This window comes from Helianthus annuus, chromosome 16, assembly GCF_002127325.2.
Source record: "Helianthus annuus cultivar XRQ/B chromosome 16, HanXRQr2.0-SUNRISE, whole genome shotgun sequence".
Taxonomy (NCBI): Eukaryota; Viridiplantae; Streptophyta; class Magnoliopsida; order Asterales; family Asteraceae; genus Helianthus; species Helianthus annuus.
The window spans coordinates 136,483,070-136,507,411 of NC_035448.2; the positions used below are offsets into that span (position 1 = coordinate 136,483,070).

Below are 24,342 nucleotides of genomic sequence, written 5' to 3' on the forward strand. Positions count from 1 at the left end.
AAAAAGGTTTTGCGGGCCAACTCGACTTACTTGACCCGTACTAAAATCGACATGCCCATCTTGCTATCTCTAATCCTTATTCCATCTTCCAACTATGAATAATGTTCATTATCCACTGTTTGAATTCTGAAAAAAAAAAAATATACACAACAAAAGAATGTTCTTATGTGCATCTCAGTTTGAATAAACATTACTGGAACTTGCACATACATTCAGGGCATCTCAGTTGTCTATAAATGCTTCGGCCCTAACCCCTCAATCGTACACTTTGTGCTCCAGGTATCGTCTTTGTCACTCTTGCTTCAAATTCCTTCCAATCTATAGTTTGATTCTTCGACAAGATTTCTGCAAGTCTCTTCTTGCTTTGTCTTAACGTCGGTGCATGCCATCGACCGTAGTATGTTCTAAAGCCAGAGACCAGTGAAGATAACTGACTTCCTGAATCCGTTATAGCAAATACGTCTGCAGTGGCACACGCAATAAAAATGTTATTAATTTAATAACTTTAGTTTAAAGATGATAAAGATTGGTTATTTACCTGAGAAGAAAAGTTTTTAAATGGTGCGAGTTCGGTAGGGGAGAGAAGATCTTCAAAACTATTATTTATTACCTTCAGGATTTTCACGTTCAGTCTTCGGTTTCTAAATGGAATATTTTAACAATAACAATGCACCCTTTGCTAATAAAACGATCTTCGTTAAATACATGCCACTGTTCTTCATGTGTTGCAAGAGTAATTTCATCCCAAAACGCTACATACGAAACCTGCATGAATCTATCATGTAAGACTATTAAAAAGGAGACTTGTATTAATATGAATTTTGCATTTGAATATGCAGACCTTCTTAATTGATGTATCTGACATCCCAATAGGTTAATTAATATGAATTTTGCTTTTGCGTGTAACTTTTGTCTTCGTCTGATATTGTAAAACCTTCATCTTCACTGTAGAAACCACATTGTACAGATGTAGTTTCATTCACTTGTATTATCAGTTGCTCATGACTTTCGTACGCCAGCTATAACGACATATTGTAGTGCTACATATAGAATATTGAATATTGAAGAGTGAGAGTCCAAATCGGTGTAACAGAAAAAGATATAGAATATTGTAGTGCTACATATCGTACGCCAGATATAGAATATTCCTAATCTCTTAATCCAAACACCCCCTTCCTTAGTAAAAGAGTTTGACCAGAACTGAATAACAGAACTGAAAGGAAAGTTATTAATAATTTGATCGTTAATTATTATTAAGTATGGTGTTGAGATATTCTTACGGCCAGTACATGTTTTCCTTTTCTTAAAGTGAAGCCTTGTGCTATGAAATCAGCTAAGCTACACAGGAAATAATGTTAGGACACAGCAAGGATAAAAGACAAACTGAGCAGCCTAGGCGATTAGCCGATTCTTCACCATCATCCATCTCACAATGGTTCCAAACAATCTGAAATTTAACAAATCAAATAAAAGTTAAAAGTTACCACTGTCATGAAATTCTAAAATGAAACTTGCGCTTCTGAGGCGCGCCTTTCGGGCAAGGCTTGTGAATTACGATATGCGGGATCGTAAATTTTCGTTAGTTTATTAATTATATCGTTTTATATTATTAGGTTAACTTATGAAACCACAAAATATGAAAAATTCTAATAAGTGCGTTAGACCTTAATCATAAGTTTATAACAAAGTTAGAAAAAGAAAAATTACATTAAAAGTAAAAGATGATAAAAATCATTAACTTAAGTGTAGACCTATGTGGCGGGAGCACAACACTTAGGTTGGTGATATTAGGTAGGCCTCGCAAATAAAACCCATTTGGGTTTTTTGGGTCATTTTAAAAATGAGAATGGGTTAGGATGGGTTAAGAAATAACTAAGGATGGGTCAGGATGGGTTATATGATATCTATTTAAAATAATTCGTGGGTTATGATGGGTATTACGCACGATACATGGATAACTCAAAAAGAGCATCACAGGCAGATTTTTCATCCCATTCGAGTGTTCGTACATGTTGGCTTCACAAATAATAAAAATTTTAAAGATAATAAAAAATTTAAAAATAATAAAAATTTTCCAAAAAATCAGAAAAATAAAAAAAATTCTAAAAAATAAAAAGTAAAAATCCAAAAAATTCTAAAAAATCAAAAAAAAGTTTCAACCAGAGTGTTGTATAAGCCATGTAAACTTGAAACTATCGTTTGTTGTAGCCACCCATTTCTTATGCAATGTTGAAGTGGCATCTGCATTCATGAGAATTGCACCAGCCACCCATTTAATTATACTTTCTCATCACCATTTATTCAATAACTATATGCACAGAAGCATACATTTCAAAAGCGAGTATTGAGACTTCACGAATCAAAATCATAATTCATATGATCAAGCCATAATCAGTCAAAACTGATTCCTAATCTGAAGTACACAAATGCTAAAGATAAGGGACTGAACAAAAGATCAATGTAAAGTAAAAAAAGAACTTTTATACAAAGCATCACTAATACGTTCTTGATTATCCTTTACTGTACCAAGCATGTCAAGTATATGAAGATATTTTGGATGTTTATAAAAGTTGATCCATAAGATTAAACCTTCTTATAATCCAATCATTGACCACTTGATGACCTCTATAAGGTCAAACCAACTTACATTGTCAAGCATTAACCAAATCTTACCACCGATTACACAACAGATTTCTAACTAATCGGTTACTGGTTACCTGACGAAGTTGTCAAGCGTTATATTGTTTGACAACTAAGGGGTTTTAGGTAACTATGAGGAGGATCACTCTTTCGCAAAACATGAAAACAATTGTACTGCACATGTGCTATATATAATACAGAAAGCCTAAACCACTTAACCCACCCCCCTACGCCCACCCCCAAAAACCTAAATTCACCCTCCCACCAAAAGCCTAAAAAGTTTTGAGTTTCCACATCTTATACATTATATGCCTGGTAGGTTTCTTTATATATTATGAGCAATCTTCCTTCACTGTAAGAAGTACTGAATTGACCGGTTAACAGTTTTTTTCAGGTAGATATATAAGTTCATTTTGCCATTTCAAACCACTTAAATGGCACACTTAAAATCTAGGACGCAAATGGCACTTACGTCCCTAAGTTTTGCTTTTGCTATTGTTATACACAATCTTTTTCAACCCTTTTTAAAACCAAGGACAAAATGACACATTTGTCCTTCTATTCCCCCATTGCACGTGTTGCGAGAACATCTACTAAAAATATACTCTCTCCCCACAACAAGAACTCCCTAACACCTTGATGATACATGCATGTAGAACAAGTTAAAATAAGAAGCGTTAAATGATTAGGAACTAAAGAAACCATATATTAGCCTGATCATAAATCCGAAAAAAAAGGAGGTTTTTATGAGGAAAATAAATATAATACGCAAAACATAGGACTAAGAAAAATTTGGGCAAACAATAAACGATGTATGTCATTGTCTTTCTACTTCAAATCCCAGGCAGCACATTTGAAGCCATGTATGGTGAAACACAGCCCTGTACCTGAACAAAAGAAAGTAAAAAACAATTATGGGGCATGGGAATGATCCACCTACCAACGATAAAGGTGTGGCAAACTGGGCACGTAACTGGTTAAGATGGGTTGATGTCACGATGGGTTATATTTTTAGGGTGGGTTGCACCAGGTCAGTTTGACAGCTCGCCAACACTTGTCAATTATTTCTAGATATTACCACCATAATTATTCAATATTTTAAATAATAATAGATGAAGAAAAACCAAATCAACCAACTCATTAGTAAACTGGTTGAAATCGACTTCTCTAACCAGCAATATGCTTTAATAAGTTGGATCATCCATTTACTGATAAAATGGTTGATGTGACCTGCGGGTTGTCTTTTATCTCTAATGGGTAGAGTGAAAAAAATTAAAAAAATAGATTTACGAAAAAATGGTTAGAAAGGCATACAAGGTTTACTCATAATGCGAGTTAAATGCCCGGATAGTCCCTGTGGTTTGGCCTTTTTCCACCTTTAGTCCCTAACTTTCTAAAATTACCTCTATAGTCCCCAACTTTTCAATATTCGTTCCCGGATAGTCCCTGACACAGATAGGTTAATTTTTTCAGTTAAGTGGGTGTGAAATTACTAAATTGCCCTTGTTATTAAAAAATAACTTAAAGGTAAAAAGAAATATATTTAAACCCCCTCTCCCCTTTCTCTCTTCCTTTTTTTTTGTCTGCAAGAATCAAACCACCACCACCACTTCAACTTCCCCACCCTCACCACCCTTCACCACCATCTCCACAAACTGAACCAAGTTGACTTGGATCCCGAAACTTGAATCGAACCGAGTATCACCACTGTCCATTCCGGCTCCTGCCATCGCTAACTCGTCACCACCACCGTTGCCGGCATCGGCCACCCTTACTACCGTTGTCGGCCGGCTTGGCCACCGCCGGCGGTGGCGGTGTCTCTCTCTCCACTAAGTCTCTCTGTTTCATGATATTGTTGCTAAAGTGGAGATCTTTAGAGTCTTGAATTGCTCATACTGTGAAGATTCGAAAAAAAATTGTTGAATTTGCAGTGTGGTGGGTGAGTAATGTTGCAGGTGTGGGTGTGGTCGGCCGGAGAAGATGGCGGAGCTGGCCTGAATCGGTGATTGTTTGAAAGGGGGGTGAATCGGTGGTCAACGGTGGTGGTTGTTTGAAAGGGGAGATTGTTGCAGGTTGCCGGAGATGGTAACCGATGGTGGTTAGCGGTAACCGGAAACACCTGTATCTCCTTTTTCTAGCAAAAAGAAAGCCAAAAAGGCACGTCACAAGGTTCATTCCACTTTAAAGGTGATTCAATTGCCTTTTGATTTCACTTTACAGGTTTATGATGAACATGGCAGTAGTGGTGATTGGTGCTGTACATCACATGTTGGATCAAATGCCAAGGTGAGGTTTAATGTTGCTGCTGAAGTTATTGAGTCAGTTGAAATAAAAGTGCTGATGATTTGGCCGGAGAGAGTGGGTGGGTGGGGGTGGGGTGTTTTATGATAAACAAAAGTTATCAATTTAATATCAAGGGCATTTTAGTAATTTCACATCCATTTAACACCAAAAAGAAACCCCCATCCGCGCCAGGGACTATCCGGGAACAAAATTGCAAAAGTTGGGGACTATAGCTGTAATTGTAGAAAGTTAGGGACTAAAGGTGAAAATGGGCAACCCACAGGGACTATCCGAGCATTTTTCTCCTTATAATGCATATATTTTATTCAAAAAATAAAAATGTTATTGAAATAACACATTTTTGGTAAGCACCTTACTTGGCACACTAATTATTTAAAGGAAGGACAAAGGAGATGATTCATGAATATATTTCATATGAGAATGAGAGACGTAGGTGGTGTACCTGAAGCAAGCAAGCAGGAATCTGAATGAACCCTTGTAGTAGAACATCAACTTCCTCCAGAACATTTGATGGAACAGGAGTTATTATGTAAAGAACCCGTCTCCAAGTGTCTATTCCTCGAACAATCCCTGACAAAAAAAAAAAAAAAATACCCACGTATCATTTAAGAGGAAGTTTGATTTACTGATATACATTATATATTAGTTAGAACAGAATGTACATGAATCAACTGAAACATTCAAAAAGTTAAGATATTGTTTGAAACTTTTGCAAGAAAAGCGTTTTTGGGTCCATTCCCTGGCACAAAAAAAGTACACCCGCATTGACCTGCGACCCAACCCACTCATTTTGAGACGTCTATGTATATGCCACTCAAAGAAGATAAGCACATGTTCTAAACGATTTCATTTTATAGGCCCCCTTCTATACACACACATATGTTAAGCTAGAAGCCTGTTATTGGAACATAACCTACCAAGGCCAACACAGCGAGGTGGATGCTCAGAACCTTCAGAATTAACTGCCAATCCAACTATACTTGCATTCAAACTGTAGAAAATTTCAGCTTTTGGCACCTGTTTTACACAAGTTGAATCAGGATGCAGCAAACCATGTATATAAAAGATTGATTTTATTTCTTAACAGGTTTGCTTGCTGGCTGGACCTTCCATAATTTTACAGAATAATAGTTATCTTAGATTACACCCCACCAGAAGTTAAAGACCATGTAGCCAAGCCTAAAAGCACCTGTTTTAACCCCTTACCCAACCCTCCCATTTTTCTCACTTCTGATTACAGCTCTAAAGGGTCCACAGTGAAACTATGTGGCATATCAGTATAGGGGATGGATCATGAGAAAACTAGTTTAAATGAGAAAACCAAAAAACCAACTAAAAAACATACCAAATTTTTTTTTTTACAATTTTATTATTTATTTTCGCAGGTTTTTATATATTAAAAAAGTTTTCAAAAAAAAAAATTGTACTGCACATGTGCTATAATACAGAAAGCCTAAACCACTTAACCCACCCCCCACCGACACCCCCAAAAACCTAAATTCACCCTCCCACCAAAAGCCTAAAAAGTTTTGAGTTTCCACATCTTATACATTATATGCCTGGTAGGTTTCTTTATATATTATGAGCAATCTTCCTTCACTGTAAGAAGTACTGAATTGACCGGTTAACAGGTAGATATATAAGTTCAAATAAGCAGGTAAATGTAATTGTTTTTTTCAGGTAGATATGTCACATGTGAAAAATAACTAACAGTTGGATGAACAAGAATGAAGAAACAAAAAGATAGGAATGTAAAATGCATCAAAGATATTTATCCATAAAAAAACAAGAATAAAAGCTGTTGACATAAGTAACCTCACAATGAAGGTGCTTAATGTTGACAGCTGACACGGAAACTTCATAAGGAGAGTGAGCAGCCAACGCTAGAGCAATTTCCTTAATTGAGCTCATATTCATGTCACCACAAAAGCACTGTCTGAAATATGTCACTATACTTAAATCCCGCATGTGGCTTGAATCCTTCTTATGTACCAGAACCCTGAAAAAGAAAATGAAGCTTCAGCAAAAAGTAATAACCAAGAAGTGAAATTTGGCTAAATTTGAATGAGATGACAAAATTGTATACATACGATCTATTTAAGGAGTCTTGGCGGGCAGAATTAATTTCAAGTAGGGTTATGGCCCGAGCATCCCCATCTTGTGACCAAAATGCTCCAGAGGGTAGGTTCTTACTTTTAGCAGAAATACGAATATTAACCACATGACTAGGAGCAATGTGGTTCAGCATATCCACAAGTACATCATACCCGATACCTGTCACTCACACACAGTGGCGAAGCTTGAAATTTTTTTATGGGGGGTCGAAAACGTATATACCCAAAAATTTCTATAGAACCGGGGGGTCGAAAACATATATACCCAAAAATTTCTATACGAAAACTACATATATAACACTACTGGCCGAAAAGTTCGGGGGGTCGGGCGCCCCTCCCGGCCCCTTCAAAGCATCGCCTCTGCTCACACAAGTAAGGAATCTGGTATATGCAACGAAGCTTTATAAAGAAAGAGAAGCCAGCAGCAGTACACATGTAAAGCATACCTTTAACCCAACCGGAGGTGTTGACAATTAGGGGCACCCCACTATTGGTAGTTGAATAGTGATCGTATAGGGCAAATATATATGTGAGATAAATCTGGGGGTCTCTTTTGGAAGATATGTCACCAAAGAAAAAACATCTGGAGAAATTTGGTTTGCCATGAGATGTAGTAGCAAGAAATCTTTACAAATTGTTTGTTTGAAGGTGAGATATTGTATAAATAATAATAATAATACCTTTCTGGCTGAGGTTTCATATCTGTGATGCAACAAAGACAGCAGGCGAAAAGAATGTCAGCAAGGTGGAATTTAGGGGTATAAATTACAAATTATGTACCAGTGGCTTCACTGTCGAGTATAGTAAGTGAGAGACATCCAGGAGGGGTAAATTCAGGTTGTCCAACATCAGAATCTAAGTAAGCAACTCTCTTGTGCCTGAAATATAATGTAAAAATGAAAGAATATATTTACCGGACAGCTGGGGCATGAATGAGGTATATAAACCAAACCCGCCTAATAAGAATAAAACAAAGTACCGAGGAAGGAGAAGTTGAAGGAGATGACGAGAGAAGGTTGACTTGCCACTGTTTTTGGGGCCACATATGAAGGCCGTTATACCACCAGAAGCAGAAGCTGAAGCTATGGTGGCGGCTGCTTCGGACCACTCTTCTGGTATATATGCTTCCTCCTCCATCGCCATCGCCATTCTTGTGTCTTCTTGCTTCTTTTCGTTTCTGTTCTGTTCTTTCTTTTGTTAGGGATGGGGTGTTGGGCTTTTGGGTCAGTAAGGAGAAAGTTTCGGTTCCTTTTTAATGGGTTTCGCTCTTGGGCCGATTACAAACCAACGGGTTGCTTCGGTTTCAGCCATCTGTTTCAATCAGCTTCCTTTCGCGAACCGGTTTTTTTGTCCATCTCTGGCCTTATCCATGTTTTTTTTTTTTGTTTTTTTTTTTTTCTAAACTGTTATTATACTATTTTTCTATAGTTTCTTTTCAATCATGTACCTGTGTATAGGGCTGCAAACGAACCAAACGTTCGGTGAACAGTTCGTGAACCGTTCGGCGGGAAGTCTGTTTGTGTTCGTTCGTTTATTAAACAAACGAACACGAACAGGACATTTCGTTCGTTTAGTTAAATGAACAAACATGAACAGAGGCCGTGTTCGTTCATTTATGTTCGTGAACGTTTGGTAACGTAATCGTTTGTGTTCGATAGTTCATTTGTGTTTTTAGTTTTTATATATATTTAAATACTTCAAAATTCCGACAAATTATATATCTAATAAGTGTCAGTGTATTTTATATATTCTGTTCATGAACGATTGTTTGTGTTCGTTTGTTTCCATTTATGTTCATGAACATTAGTTTGTGCTCAATTTCCCTTTTAACGAGAAGGCCAATTCGGTCATTTTATATGGCTGAATTTCCCTTTTAGTTAACAGAATTACATACAAAATGACCAAATTGGCATTCTCGTTAACAGAAAAAATGGATGAAGTTAACCCAATGGACTAAAATGGCAACTGTGAAACCTTTTTGGACCCACAGGTTAAAAAAGAAACATTTGGACTAAACTTGCAAAATGGCCCAAACCACAGGGACTAAAATAGCATTTAACTCTTTATTTAATAGTTTATTAAGGGTAAAATAGTCATCTAATAAGAGTTTTTAATGAAAAGGGGAAATATGTAATATATATGGGTTAGGGAGGGGAAATATGTAATTGTTTTTTTTTTTTTTTGAAAAAATACGTAATAAGCCAGCTTAGGAGGGGGAAATATGTAAAAATCCCTACAAGTTATAACGAAAAGAGTAACACATATTTTCTGCAGAAAAACGCAGCTTTTGCTGCTACGTAAAAAAGGCTCTTTAAAAATAGCAAACGACCTCAAGAAAATTTTATTCCAGCGCCATTTGAAGCGTTTTTCGAAAACGTATGATTTAGACTTCAGAAAATAAATTTTTCGATCTATAACGACCCATTTACAGCCAATTGAAGTTGGTTGTTTTCGCTAATCAGCAACCTGTTTTCCATTTGAACGATACCAAAACGCATTTAAATGTTCACGACACTTCCTAATATCGACTAACAGAAGATTAACCCATCAATTATCACCTAACCATATCAAGAACCACACAACCCTAGATATAAAACAACATGACTGTCGCAAAACGCAGCCTATGCTCGTGTATTCATGTATATAATCGATTTTCTCAACAGTAATACGAAACTAATCATGCATCAGCACAAACCTATCATAAGAACTCAAGATCACAGCCATGTCTACACAAAAACACACCATGAACCGCAATCTTAATCAAGAACACTAACCTTGGAGCGGAGAGAAGAACAAACGAGGAAGAGAAAGGCGAGTGAGAAGCTGATTTGCGAACCGAGGGGTGGGGGTCTCCTGCCGTCACGCACCAAGGGGGTAGGGTAGGGTTTCTTGTTATATTTTTTTTTCTCATGCCATGTATGTATATAACTAGTTGATGCCCCGCCCGTGTTGCGGGGCGATCGGCCGAATAATTCTCAATCAATTAAAAAACACTATTATAGTTTTGTTAGGAAAGATAGAAACTAAAACGATGACAAGACCGTAGTTCTGAGCTCAGGGCAAAACTGTAGTTTGTCAGGATTAATGAGCGAGTGTTAGGCAACTCCTTCACATGAAAAAAAAAAATTAAATCCAGTCAACCAATTAAAAAAACACTCTTATAGTTTTGCTAAAAAAACTAAAACGATAGCAATATTGTAATTTGAACTGAGGGCAAAATTGTATTTGTTGAGTTGGGTAAAATCATAATACTATAAAAGTTAAAGTGATGGCAATACTATAAATTTGAACTGGAGACAAAATCGTAATATAACTTTGCACTAAGGACAAAATCGTAATTTTAAGCTGGGGACAAAACTATATTTTTAATTTGAACTGGGGCTAAATTGTTTTTTTGAATTGGGGGGTAAAAGCATACTTTTATTTTGAACCGGGCAAAAACATAATTTTAAACTGAGGACGAAATCATATTTTTTTGAAACGGGGTGAAAATGCAAAATCGTCATTTTTAGTTTGGGCCAGAAGCAAAAATTTATTTTGAACTGGGGCCAAAATTGTAATTGTAATATGGGGATAAAAGCATAATTTTGAGCCGAGGGTAGAATCGTAATTTTGAGCGAGGGGCAAAAACGTAATTTTATTTTGAAGTCGAGGAGAAAACGTAATTTTATGTTAAATTAAGGACGAAACCGTAATTTTAAAACGAATATAAAAGAGTAAAACGGTTGGTCCAATGAGGAAGCGCCACGCAGCTGCGTGGCACTATTCCTCGAACTTCCTTTTGTAGATGTTACAAATTAAACATAGGGGTGTTTGGGCTTAATGGCTGCAAAGAACAAGAGGGTCCGGGTTGGGCTTATTATTTCGCACAAGGGGGTGGGGGTGGGGGGGAGGTAATGGGGTGGGGTTGGGCCAATTTGTTGCGCACGGGGAAAGGGGGTGGGTTTGGGTTGGGTTTATTAAGTGGTGGTTTCGCGAGTTTCACTAAATAACTAATTAAGACGTTTCGTTTCGCAAAGTAATATATTACAATGTTTCGTTTCGCAAAATAGCGTAACACAGTATTTTCGGTTTCACGTAATTCACATTGCCCATTACCAAGTTCAAAACCATTCAAAAATTATCAAACACCACATTCAATTCATATAACGTACGTGTAATTTCAAGGTAAAGCGAAACGCAATAGGGTTTTATACGAGTTGTCACAGCTTCTTTCCCAACTTTCTTCATGGCTACTTTGGAGACCAATCTTCTCCAAATTGCCCCCACAGCAAAGGGGTTAGGGGGCCGAAGTAACAAAATCCGCAAGCATCCTAGGACATAACCCCTAGCCAAAGGTTAACCCCTTCAGTGATGGCAGTAAGCAGTCCCGAGACAGTCGCCGACCCCTCCCCGCTAAGAACGTCCAACAGGTGTTGGGACCGAAGGCCATCTCGCCCACAAGATGTCTCTTTCGGAGAAGATTTCATACACCTGTGGACGCAGTCTTCATCCACTAATTACCCTTATATTAAAAAAGAAACGAAATGAACAGTAACTGAAACAGTAAATCAGCAGTAAATCAGGGCAATAAAGGGCACACCCTGTTTATCATCTTCATTTGGCAAAAACGCCCAAGGACTCCACCACATTAGAGCGAGAGAAAGATACAGATGTCTACAGATAGAAGAGAGTAAAAGAGAGAATCGTGACGGAGTGACCACCGCCTTCGGTGGCGCAGCCACGCCGGCGCCACCTGATTCTGGCGCGTCTACGACCCCAACCGACGAGCAGCGGCTGAGACACGGTGGACGCGCCAAACATGGGTCTCCGGCGGTGCAAATGAGATTCCAACGGTGAGTTACGATTTTGAGCCTGCCGGTAACGGTGGAACCTCCGGTGGTGTTTCATCTCTCCCTATCTCTATATCTCTCTCTCTCTCTCTCTCTCACTAAATTTAATTTTAAGCTTTCAACAATTATATTAAGATCTCAAATTCCTGAGTTTTTTTTTTTTGTTTCAATTGCTGAAAGATTGATTATTATACATGGCGGTAAGTTTAATTTTCAAGAATATTTTTTTATGCTGTTTAAATGATACTAGTCGTTTACCCGCGCGATGCGGCGGGAGTGTTGATTTACAATAGGGTACTCGTTTACCGCTAGTTTATCCGTCGTCTCGTGATATATTGTATAGTACTCAAGTTAGTTTTCTTATTTGTGATATGTTGGCACTCGTTTTTCTATTGGTTTATCGATTCTTTGGTGATATATACTTTTGTTAATTTTTTTAGATGTTAGTTTACCAATCTTTCCATCAAATCAATCATAAGTACATATGCTGAACATTATAATTTTGCTAACAAAATTAGGGATTTTTACATATATCCCTTTACTAAAAGGCTTTATTAAATATTTACCCAACTCTCAAAATCAATTACATATTTCCCCTGTTTTTATGAAATTACTCATTTACCCTTTTGCAATTCCTTTTCTAATTCTTCCTCCTACGAGCCAACCCTAAAATGTTGAGCATATCCTTTCTGCAATATCCATCTCAAATTCCTCAATAATCGCGACCAAATCATCTATTGTGTCAAATCATCATTCAAGCCCTTCGATCCTGAAGCAAAATTGACTTCAATTTCTTCAAGAACACGCAAAACTACTACTCACGGTCAAGTTCCATATGTCTTTTCATGTTACGAATCATTTGAATCTTCAAATCCAATATTTATAGCTGATTCAGAATCGTTTGTGCACAATAAAAGCAAATTTTATGTGGTTAGTTATAGACTACTGTTATATGTGGTACTTTTAGGATCTGGTGTGGGTGATTATTTGTGAATATAGGAACATGGTATTTTACATTTAATTGTTTGATTCATTGTTGATACCTTGTTTGCTTTTATGTGGCATTAGTTTTAATCATGTTGGGAAGATACTGACTGACGGAGATATGAGTAATGCTAGTGATAAGGAAAACAATCTATTGATCAATTTAATGTGAGTATATATACCACCAGGAAGAACAAATTATCGAAGCTTTATGCACCTTTCTTTCATTAGTACTTTTAATACACCTCTGTGTAACTTGTAATGTCAATTAAGTGGAGAAAGTGAAAAGCAAAATCAAGGATGTTGAAGTGATAAATATATGAAATGGAAACCTCACTCCTGGAATCAATCAACCTCATCATAACAATATCATATAAACTAACACAAAAATATACAAATCTAACAATCTATTCTAAGTAGCTCCTTTGCAGCGCGGTCTTCTTCAGCAATAGAACCAGCCTTGGTTAAACACACCTTGGAATGATTTTGTTCTACTTGTTGTCCCTAGCAGCGTCTACCTGCCAAGTCTAACACCCGCAAACATGTAATGCTTGAATCATAACATGGTATATCAATTTCCTAGAAGAAAGTATTAAAAACTGTAACAACTGTCACTAAAACCCCTAATTAGGATAATAATTAGCTATTAAGGAAACCCTAATTGAGACACCCAAGTGATTCTACGCAAACCCTAAAATTTCCAGAACAATCAGAATCAGGATCAGGACCCCTAAAACTCAGGGGGGGCAAAACCCTAATAACGATTATCTTCATAACTAATTATAAAATTCGAAAATTTGAAAACTGTCGACACAGCAAGCCTACATGCATGAAGGGCTACTCTATGAAAGTAGGGTGGTCACTCGCGTAGCGCGACGCCTATAGGGGTACCCCCCCGCGCTACGCGACGGTGTCAAATTTCCAGTATAAATAGAGGAGTTTGGCACTTGATTTCCTGCGTTGGTTCGACGGTAAAATTCAATTTGTACACTCAGATATCGTCGAAATACTACAAAAACCCACATAATCTCGAAATTCTGCCGCAATAACAGGGTAATTACTCGATCGCTATTACGATTCAGTTTCCGGAATCAATACATTCAAAGAATGTCTAAGTGCCGCCCACATTGGGCTATGCTTTGTCGTTTGTCGGTAATCCGATAAATGAGTTGAAGCATTGTACTTTGTCGTTGTCGATAATTCGATAATGAGTTGAAGTACTATACTTTGTCGTTTGTCATTTTGATAAATGAGTTGAAGTATTGCACTTGGTCATTCATTGCGAGTATTTGATCTCGGGAAATTATCGTAACTGCTGTATTGATCACTAATCCTGTTTTGTGTGCATTATTGTTAAATTAGAAATAATCAAGGCTAATCAGTAGGCTTATACACTGCTCGTTAAAATCTGCAATGTGAGTCATTCTTCTTTTTATCAACTGTTTTACAATACTCCAAATTATTTTCAAAGTGTTATAATTACAGGGACTAAGTCGTGGATATCTTGATTTATTGGTTAGTGGGGTATTGTGCACATTACTATTTCTCCCAGTTAGAGTTCATTGACCTACTAGGGAGAAACGTCACTATTAGAGTTCATTAACCTAATAGTGGTATGACCATCGTCACCATTGTGACTTGTCACCATTGTGGCAGAAAGCCAGATAAAGATAAAGATGTAAACCATTGTAATCGCTCTTATGCTGTAATTTATAACTATGGGTCATTTCCTAAAAACTGAATGAACTCACTCAGTATTTCCCCGCTGACAAAACCTTTTTCAAACATGTTTCAGGTAATCTGTTGTGAGCAAAGAAAAGTGCCAGGAAGCACTACCAGCTTAGAAAAGTGGCTCAGTGTAAATAAATAAAGGAACATGTTTTAAAAATAAAGATTTCCATGGAAATCACATTATTGTAAATTACTGGATTTTATCCCTAAATTATGTAATGAGCAGTTTTAATACTAAAGATCTTGTTTTAAAAGACTTCCGCTGTCGCCTAAATTAAAATACCGCAGGATTTCTGTCCCACGGCTCCTGAAACGGGTCAAACCGGGTCGGGGGCCGTGACAGAAATAAGGTGGTATCAGAGCCACTTCTCAAGCCACTGATTTAAGCCAATTAAGTATTTAGAAAATACTTAATTTCCATTAATTGCTATTTTGTGATTATTTGTTTATTTATCTGACTAATTGTGTACAGTATGAGCAGATCTTTATATGCTAGTCAATGTAGTAAGTCATGCAAATTCTTAAATAATTTGACTCAAGTATTAGTACCTTTATTATCTACAATCTAGAAGTCTTATCAAGAAAATCATAAAATTTTCAAATAAAACCTCGTATGATGTAAATTTCAATAGTACCCAGTAGGAACTAATATTTAAAAAGTTTTCTATAAATTTTATGAATTCTGACTATGTCTATTTTTGCTAAACAGCATGAGTAACTTGTCTGAGGCCCTTCAAAATTTAAATCTCTATCCAGTAAGAGTAGAAGTTTCCAGAGATTTCAATAGGTATATACCAGATATAGAAGAACCTATAGAGTTCGATGCTTTACCTCTCGAGAAACCCAAGCCTAAGGAAATAGAAATTGGGGAAAGTTCTAGGCAAATTGAAAAGTTACCATCTCAGGAAGAGTTAGATTCTATAATGGCAAGCCATAATACTATTAAGCATGTTAATAAAAATATTTTTAATCGCTCTCTCAAAACACAACTACCAATGAACTTAGAACCATCTATTCCAAACCCTTCAATCCACTCGCAAATAAACGAATGGTTAATTAATGAAATACAGTTACAAAACTATCCCTATAAGCTTTTTCCTCAAGTTCCATCTAGAACCTTTACCAAATCCACCAATGAGTAACAAGAATAAGACTGAACTTCGCTTTGGTGAAGAACTAATGGATACTGGGAATAGGATCCAAGAGATTGGGGGACAGATCTCCTGGAACTACGATAAGAGGGAACACAGTTACTAGAATATCGTTGACAAAAAGAATAGGGGATTTATGAAACTGTTATTATGTGATAATAATAGTAAAATCAGTATGTGTAAGATAAATAATAAAACGATTGTATATAGAAGCATGAAATTTTAGAAAATTTACAAATTTTGTTCGTATACGTGATTATGTGCAATTAAGTATGATATTGGATTATTTCTTGTATACTAATTATTTATCTATAACTTAGTTGTCAAATGGAAAACGCTAATAATGAACCAGTTAATGAGGTTAATGATTCTGAGCAACAATCGGGAGATCAATATATGACTAGGCAGGATATAGAAAATATCGTTGCTCAAGGGATAGCCAACACTATTCCAACAATGATAGCTTAAGGGATAGCCAACGCTATTCCAGCCATCGTTGCTGTTGTTAAAAATCCAATAGAACCACAACAACCCGTTCCTAGCAAACGTATTTCTGAAGATAACTTCAGTAATAGCGTAAACGGAGGCAATGATCATGTTAATCATGACAATGAACCACAACCAGCGCCGCTCCCTAAGAAAATGAAAGTTGCAACACCTGGTTGCACTTACAAGGAATTTCTTGCTTGTAAACCATCTGAGTTTGCAGGCAACGAAGGAGCGACTGCGGCACTACGTTGGTTAGAGAAAACCGAGGCAGTAATTGCCATAAGTAAATGTGCTCAGGATGATCAGGTCATGTACGCGTCAAATCTTTTCAAAGAAGGAGCGCTAGAATGGTGGAATACGGTGTTACAATCAAAAGGAAGAAGAATGGCGTAACCTATGAACTGGGAAGAATTTAAAAGCTTGGTAGAAAGAAAATTCTGTCCCGAATATGAAAAGGAACAAATGACAAACAAGTTTTTAACCCACCGAATGGTTGATGTAGATTGTCGAAAGTATACTACGACATTCTTCGAATATGCTCGAGTAGTACCAACCCTGGCTTCACCAGAGCCAGTACTTATTTCTCGATATATTTGGGGATTGATTTCTGAAATCCGTAACATCGTCAAGGCTGCGAAACCTCACACGATTGATGATGCGGTAGATTTAGCCAATACTCTGACTGACGAACTAGTACGGACAAGAGAAGAAAATAGAAGAAAGGAAGTAGCCCAAAAGATTACCCAGGTAATCCGTTCGGATAACCATAACGATTTCAAGAAAGGAGGGAATGGACAATCTTCCACTAGTCCATTTTGCAATTTTTGCAAAAGAAAGCATTTTGGAAGATGCAAAGGATACTGCAATTTTTGCAAAATTCCGGGGCATCAGGAAGAAGACTGCAGGAGGAAGAAATTTTCAGTTTGTTACAACTGTGGAGAAACTGGACATCTTAGGCCAAATTGTCCAAAACTGAACAAACCATCTGACACTAAAGCCAAACCTGCAGAAGAAGCAAAAAGGAATGCAAGAACCTTTCAATTGACTGCTCAGGAAACAGAGCTCATTCCAGATGTAATAGCCGGTACGTCCTAGGTTACAACATTTACACAAAAAGTATTAACTGACTCTGATGCACACCAAAGTTTTATAAATACTTAATTCTGTCAAACTCTTAACTTAGACAAATCTTTACAGTCAAAACATGCAAAAAGGAAAATATAACTCTCAGGTCATATAATTCTTCGCTAACCTAATTCCTATGAAATTAGCCAAGTTTAATGTTGTGTTAGAAATAGATTGGTTAGTAGCCAACCCTACTCGAATTCTCTGTGATAAGAACTTTATAGAAAATCCAGGTAACCGCCGGAGAAGTATTTATGATTATAGGAAATAAACCACGTAAGGTCACATGATAAATCATGAAGATATTCACTTAGATCCTGCTAAGATAGCAATGGAAGAGTTCGCAATCTTTAAATGGAAAGTAGGTATTTTGTAAATTTAGCCGGATACTATAGACAGTTTATTAAGGATTCTTTTAGATAGATACATCCTTAACTAAGTTAACACAGTTAATTCTAAATAAGAACCTAAACAAAAAGAAGCCTCTAGCTAGCCTTACCAGAAGGAACAGAAGATTTTAAAGTATACGGTAATGCTTCAAAGTTAAAATTTGGATATATGGTAATACGACACAAAAAGGTAATTGAGTATGCATCAAGGCAATTGCAAAAGCACGAAGAAAGCCTTACCACTTGTAAGCCTAAAAAATTAGAAACCACAAGTTATCCTTAAGATTAGGAAACATTATCTAAGCAAGCTTACTATCCATATGGGTCATAAGAATTTAAGATACATATTTGAGCAACAAGAATTAAACATGAGGAAAAAGGGAAATCCTCGATGATTACGACTGTGATATTCAGTATCACGAAGGAAAGGCTGAAGACGGTTAGAAGAACTATACAAATAATAAACAAAAGCCGTCGAAGTCCGAGTTGGAGACAAAATGCTATTGAAAGTATTTCCTTGGAAAGGAATTTATAAATTCGGTAAGAGAAGAAGCTAAGTCTCTTATACGTAGGACCATTACCAGTAATCCAACACATAGGACCAGTAGCTTATCATTTACAACTACCAGAAGAATTAGCTGAAGTACATGATGTGTTTCATGTATCCAATCTCAAGAAACGTCTATCAGGCGAATCCTTGGTAGTACCTCTTCAAGATATAGAGATAAATGATAGAGAAACCCCTACAAATAGAAGATCGGAAAATTAAGTTTCTCAAACACAAACGACTAGTGCTAGTGAAAGTCAAATGGGAATCCAGAAGAGGACCAGAGTACACTTGGGAACTGGAATCAGAGATGAAGTGAAAATACTCTCATCTATTTTAGTGAATCTCGAGGACGAGATTTTTCTTAAGGTGGGGAGGATGTAACAACTGTCACTAAAACCCCTAATTAGGATAGTAATTAGCTATTAAGGAAACCCTAATTGAGACACCCAAGTGATTCTACGCAAACCCTAAAATTTCCAGAACAATCAGAATCAGGATCAGGACCCCTAAAACTCAGGGGGGGCAAAACCCTAATAACGATTATCTTCATAACTAATTATAAAATTCGAAAATTTGAAAACTGTCGACACAGCAAGCCTACATGCATGAAGGGCTACTCTATGAAAGTAGGGTGGTCACTCGCGTAGCGCGACGCCTATAGGGGTACCCCCTCGCGCTACGCGACGGTGTCAAATTTCCAGTATAAATAGAGGAGTTTGGCACTTGATTTCCTGCGTTGGTTCGACGGTAAAATTCAATTTGTACACTCAGATATCGTCGAAATACTACAAAAACCCACATAATCTCGAAATTCTGCCGCAATAACAGGGTAATTACTCGATCGCTATTACGATTCAGTTTCCGGAATCAATACATTCAAAGAATGTCTAAGTGCCGCCCACATTGGGCTATGCTTTGTCGTTTGTCGGTAATCCGATAAATGAGTTGAAGCATTGTACTTTGTCGTTGTCGATAATTCGATAATGAGTTGAAGTACTATACTTTGTCGTTTGTCATTTTGATAAATGAGTTGAAGTATTGCACTTGGTCATTCATTGCGAGTATTTGATCTCGGGAAATTATCGTAACTGCTGTATTGATCACTAATCCTGTTTTGTGTGCATTATTGTTAAATTAGAAATAATCAAGGCTAATCAGTAGGCTTATACACTGCTCGTTAAAATCTGCAATGTGAGTCATTCTTCTTTTTATCAACTGTTTTACAATACTCCAAATTATTTTCAAAGTGTTATAATTACAGGGACTAAGTCGTAGATATCTTGATTTATTGGTTAGTGGGGTATTGTGCACATTACTATTTCTCTCAGTTAGAGTTCATTGACCTACTAGGGAGAAACGTCACTATTAGAGTTCATTAACCTAATAGTGGTATGACCATCGTCACCATTGTGACTTGTCACCATTGTGGCAGAAAGCCAGATAAAGATAAAGATGTAAACCATTGTAATCGCTCTTATGCTGTAATTTATAACTATGGGTCATTTCCTAAAAACTGAATGAACTCACTCAGTATTTCCCCGCTGACAAAACCTTTTTCAAACATGTTTCAGGTAATCTGTTGTGAGCAAAGAAAAGTGCCAGGAAGCACTACCAGCTTAGAAAAGTGGCTCAGTGTAAATAAATAAAGGAACATGTTTTAAAAATAAAGATTTCCATGGAAATCACATTATTGTAAATTACTGGATTTTATCCCTAAATTATGTAATGAGCAGTTTTAATACTAAAGATCCTGTTTTAAAAGACTTCCGCTGTCGCCTAAATTAAAATACCGCAGGATTTCTGTCCCGCGGCTCCTGAAACGGGTCAAACCGGGTCGGGGGCCGTGACAAAAACTACCAGAAATAACAATTTAACTTGATAGCAATTGATAGCTATACCTTGAACTTGTTCTATAGGCCATGTTAGTGTCAACGTTAATTGTCCAGATCCCACATTCCAAATCTGTACAAGGGGTTGCACGGGTCAGTTCATTGGGTTGAGTTTTGAGCGTATACGGACATAATAATAAGTTAGAATCATTACCTGAATCAAATCGTAATGCTTTTATTAATAAAATTGGATATTAATTAAATGAAACATGTTTAGATCAAAAGATGTTAATCCACCTGTAGCTCATTTATTTCCTTATCTGTAAGAGAACGCTCCATGGAGCGATATGTGATCCTGTAACAATGGCTAGTCATTCCTTTCTTGTTGGTGAAGTGGTCAATCAATTGTACCTGAATATATACTTGAGTGTTATTTCATACTAAAATAAATAAATAAATAAATAATAGAAAGAACCAAAGACAATTTTATACCTCCTCCGTAAGATCACCAGCAACGCCTCTGAAAATTTCGCAAATGTACATCATGTAGATAAAAAATAACCACGTCGTCGTAACGACACACTCGAAATTTTATAAAAAGTCGTATTTTGAATGTAATACGTGTTTTCTTCATCAACCATTTTCTGCAACGATTCTTTCGCACCATCAAGCTCTAACGTATGCGGTTTTCAAAGAATCAAGATCCGAAGCCCTCAGAAAATTACATAATAACTTCCAGAAAATTATAAAAAACTTTTTATCAACCTGTATAATAATATATTATAACAAAACTTAGTATTATAAGTGATAATCATGGCCACTTTGCTACATATAATAAATCAAATATGCTAGGAGCATAAATAATTACAACAACTGCAATAATAACAAAGAAGCAGACCTGTATTCGTAGTTCATCAACTTCCATCAATCCCAAGACTTTCGATACCAGAATTATTACCATTTTCTTAATTTAAAATGAATTCCGTGAGTTGTTGCTGCTTCAGGTGAGGCTGTTCGGTGTACTTTTCGGTAGCACCTTGCTGCTACTCATGTGAGGTTGTGAGGTGTGATTGTCAGAAACGTATAAGCGGTAATCTCTCATTTTGGGCTGCGTGGGTGCTGGCTTCTAGTGACAGTTTCAGGCAGTCCATGAGCCTGCAGATTAGTTCCCGGTCAGCCATGGATGTGCCTGAAAAGCACAAAGGAATGCATCATTGAGTTGTATATTTGTATAGATTAACTACATACGATGTTGCTTATCGAGTAAAAAGCACAATGCAAAGCGTCAGTTGACTTTTGAGGTCAAACAAACTAAACATCCACTATAAACTATGGAAATTTCTGTATCCTTTTGAGGAAATCTCTTTAAATTGTAGCAAATTCTATGTATACAAACATTTAGGCTTTATATTCTAAATAAAAGCCACATATTTTTATAACCCATAAGACTGACTAAGTCCTCGAATGTCAGCCCTTACCCTGCAATTAGAAGCAGAACAAACGGAACAACAAAGGATCCTCGAAACCTAATCACAGGTCTAATTCACTCAATTAACTGATAAACTATTACTTCGAAAATTATAAATATTATAATATCATTTGCTGAAACAAAGGATCCTCGAAACAATTTCTAATAAGAATCTGAAAAATCAAACATACCCGGAAACAAATCGAGGATAGAAATAGAACAATTCGAAGCATTATGAGACTTACAATTACAATTATTCCTCCATAAAGAGACAAGTACAGAAATTTAGGGTTTTGGCTGCACTTTTTCTACTATTAATTGACCAGCTCCGCCATTTCTCCGACGCTCTCTCTCCGGTAAACACTCTCTATCTCTCTCTATTTTGAAGAAGCATGCCAAAAGACATATAAAGCATTAACGGCTGATGAGTTCCGCTCCCCATCATAAGCCAACAGTTGGTATTCTGGATCATAAAGACGGAAGGATTTCTCATATTTATCCCTGTAGCGTCTTAAAAGTTTGTATAATTTGCTATTTCACCCCCTCTCAAATGGTTTAAACTTCTTATACATGTAGCTTTAAAAATTGTATGGATAGTAAAGTTACATTTCTATCCATAGGAAATGCTTTATATAGATAATGCAAGCGTTTTTCAGGGTTTTCATTTTTCTTAGTTCCAGCTTTTGGTCACCTAATACCATAAAAACACGACAGGTGATTTTGAATCCAACCCGTTATTTTCCATTCAAGTTGTTCAATAAAAATATAGGTTTCTTAACAGTTGTGATACTATAAAAGCATAACCTAAGTTATAAGAGAATATATTACTAAAAAAAGAATAAAACGCTTGCAACTCCACCACACTATATTTTCTAATTAATTATTAAAGCTGATAAAAGAACATTTTTTTCTTAAAAAAAATCCCTGGCAATTCATGTTTTATTTGATAATTTCCATAAAATTTGTTTCCAAACAAAGGATTCAAAAGAAAAGCAAGTAGTGATACAAAAAAGCAAATGCCAAAGCATGAATGAGCAAGTTACAATTTTAAAGATGATCATTTTCTTGAATGCACAAGCGGATCAAATATTTAATGACCCCAAACGATAAATCAAAAATAACTATAAAATATAAATGCAGATTGCTCATATCAAAGTCGATGAAGAGGGTAAAGACCTTTCCACATTTTACCTTGATAAAGATATTTGCAGTTCCACTTTTCCGAATACTTGGTTCCCTGTGAGAATACATGATCCGAATCAACTTGCCATTCATTCACTGGAGTAAAGTTTCGAATACGTATTCCATGTGACAAATATTAGTTATAGAAAATGAAATTTCACTACCAACAAAAGCTTTAGATAATGAAAATTATGATGTAAATAAACCTAAAGACAACAATCACTCTTGGATTAAAAAAAACCATAACAGAACTATAACAGTAAAGTTATATTATACCTTCATGTAATAAGCTTTTCAGTTCTCCCAATTAAAAGCTTTGAACTTAATCTTCCCAATAGCTTTGAAATGCATTTCTGAATGTTAATACCAAGACACACTACTGTCGTCCCCTTCACATTTCCAACAACCTTAATGAAAATTTAGTCGTTCATTATAACCTTGAACAAATCAATTGATAATCTATTAAAAACTTGTTTACCTTTTAGACAAAAGCACTATCCCTTCTACTACTGTTTTTAAGTACTCTAGCAGAGGCATGTTTTTTTCATCGGTTTCGGTCTTGAATCGCTATAACAACTCTCCTAAAAGTCTTATAACACCTCTATACGCCCTAAAATACACCCCGTATACGAAAAGTGGGCCCCAAACACAAGATTTAGGGGGCGCTCGCGGGGCGCGACCCCCTTGTCTATATTCATCGCGGGCCGCGACCAGGTGGACATCAGGCGCAACCCTAGGCCGCCACATGTCCCACTCGGTGTCAAAGCTATCTCGTGACTGGCCAAGGCTAGGCCCTAGGCAGCCTAGCTCGCAGGGCGCGAAGACGCCCTTTATTTCTCTCGCGAGCCGTCAGGTGTAACATTCCTATTTTTATATAAGAATAATAAGTTTGGTTAAATTTATTAACCACTAGTAACTAGTAACTAGTTTATTTTTAATATAAATATTCAACCCAAATAGTTTTAAACACTATTTTATATAGTTGGTTGAAATATTATACCAATTAATTGGCCTATGTATGGGTGACCTGTCTAATAAAAATAAAAGTATATAAACTTATATTATTAGACAGGTAACTTACGGGTAAGTCGACTCTTAGAAATATGAAGTACCAAGACGGGTCTAGGAACCATCTAATAATTAAATTATAAAAATACATTGTATTTTGAACCTACTCTGTTTTTAATGAAACTTGGTTCAAACTGTAGATAAAATTTATTCTTGTTCTAATGACATATTCGTTGTTTTGTAAAACATCATATTTTAGAAGTTATACGCGCCAAAAAAGTAAACCAATTGAATTAATTATAAATTAAATAAAAATCAAACTAATGAAATCCTAAAGGAACCTGTCATGTTCCTCTTTTCAATTTCGTGTCCCCTATTCTTTATATATAATATTTTTTCATTTAAAATCAATATATAAAATAAAATAATAAAAGAAATAAATCTAACTTTGCATGGAAAGTGTACGTGTACACTACACATGAAATGCAACAATTAAAAGAAAGATAGGTGTCGAGATATTAAGAATTTAAAATAAAATAATAATAA

The 24,342-nt window shown here is 36.3% G+C and overlaps 2 protein-coding genes and 1 long non-coding RNA gene across 6 annotated transcripts; all 3 read right to left on the reverse strand.

Moving 5' to 3' along the window:
* Positions 1 to 1,253: 1,253 nt before the first annotated feature.
* Positions 1,254 to 22,090, reverse strand: LOC110916622 (phenylalanine--tRNA ligase, chloroplastic/mitochondrial-like). 2 transcript variants are annotated; one of them, XR_002579884.2, is made up of 5 exons: positions 21,852 to 22,090; positions 21,037 to 21,327; positions 20,631 to 20,903; positions 20,436 to 20,549; positions 1,254 to 1,447 (listed from the first exon to the last, which is right to left on the reverse strand). XR_002579884.2 is itself a non-coding variant. In XM_035985186.1 (3 exons), exons 1-3 carry the CDS (start codon positions 20,682 to 20,684, stop codon positions 1,334 to 1,336), a joined length of 282 nt encoding a protein of 93 aa, XP_035841079.1. In that variant the 5' UTR covers positions 20,685 to 21,002; the 3' UTR covers positions 1,259 to 1,333. The 2 variants fall into 2 exon arrangements, 1 of the variants encoding a protein (XP_035841079.1); XM_035985186.1 differs by lacking the exons at positions 21,037 to 21,327; positions 21,852 to 22,090 and having other exon boundaries at positions 1,259 to 1,447; positions 20,631 to 21,002.
* On the reverse strand, positions 2,146 to 2,810 carry LOC118488072. The gene is made up of 3 exons (XR_004883615.1): positions 2,718 to 2,810; positions 2,329 to 2,413; positions 2,146 to 2,241 (listed from the first exon to the last, which is right to left on the reverse strand). It is a non-coding gene; the product is annotated as an uncharacterized LOC118488072 (long non-coding RNA).
* LOC110916620 (polynucleotide 5'-hydroxyl-kinase NOL9) lies at positions 3,326 to 9,961 on the reverse strand. Of its 3 annotated transcripts, none has more exons than XM_022161325.2 (10): positions 9,833 to 9,961; positions 8,038 to 8,240; positions 7,839 to 7,936; positions 7,739 to 7,760; positions 7,505 to 7,641; positions 7,035 to 7,218; positions 6,760 to 6,943; positions 5,862 to 5,961; positions 5,387 to 5,514; positions 3,326 to 3,527 (listed from the first exon to the last, which is right to left on the reverse strand). In XM_022161325.2, the coding sequence occupies exons 2-10, from the start codon at positions 8,205 to 8,207 to the stop codon at positions 3,474 to 3,476; spliced, it is 1,077 nt and encodes a 358-aa protein (XP_022017017.1). In that variant the 5' UTR covers positions 8,208 to 8,240; positions 9,833 to 9,961; the 3' UTR covers positions 3,326 to 3,473. The 3 variants fall into 3 exon arrangements, with proteins under 3 accessions (XP_022017017.1, XP_022017018.1, XP_022017016.1); XM_022161326.2 differs by having other exon boundaries at positions 8,038 to 8,235; positions 9,833 to 9,959; XM_022161324.2 differs by lacking the exon at positions 9,833 to 9,961 and having other exon boundaries at positions 8,038 to 8,500.
* Positions 22,091 to 24,342: the final 2,252 nt, after the last annotated feature.

Coding starts and splice junctions, on each gene's coding strand:
- LOC110916620 (XM_022161325.2), bottom strand. CDS start 8,207: ATGGCGATGGCGATGGAGGAGGAAGCATATATACCAGAAGAGTGGTCC. Junction 6,944..7,034: donor CAAGACTCCTTAAATAGATC/GTATGTATACAA, acceptor TTTCTTTTTCAG/GGTTCTGGTACATAAGAAGG. Junction 5,962..6,759: donor TTAAGCACCTTCATTGTGAG/GTTACTTATGTC, acceptor TGTGTAAAACAG/GTGCCAAAAGCTGAAATTTT.
- LOC110916622 (XM_035985186.1), bottom strand. CDS start 20,684: ATGATGTACATTTGCGAAATTTTCAGAGGCGTTGCTGGTGATCTTACG. Junction 20,550..20,630: donor CTGGTGATCTTACGGAGGAG/GTATAAAATTGT, acceptor GTATATATTCAG/GTACAATTGATTGACCACTT. Junction 1,448..20,435: donor AGGAAATAAATGAGCTACAG/GTGGATTAACAT, acceptor GTTAAATTTCAG/ATTGTTTGGAACCATTGTGA.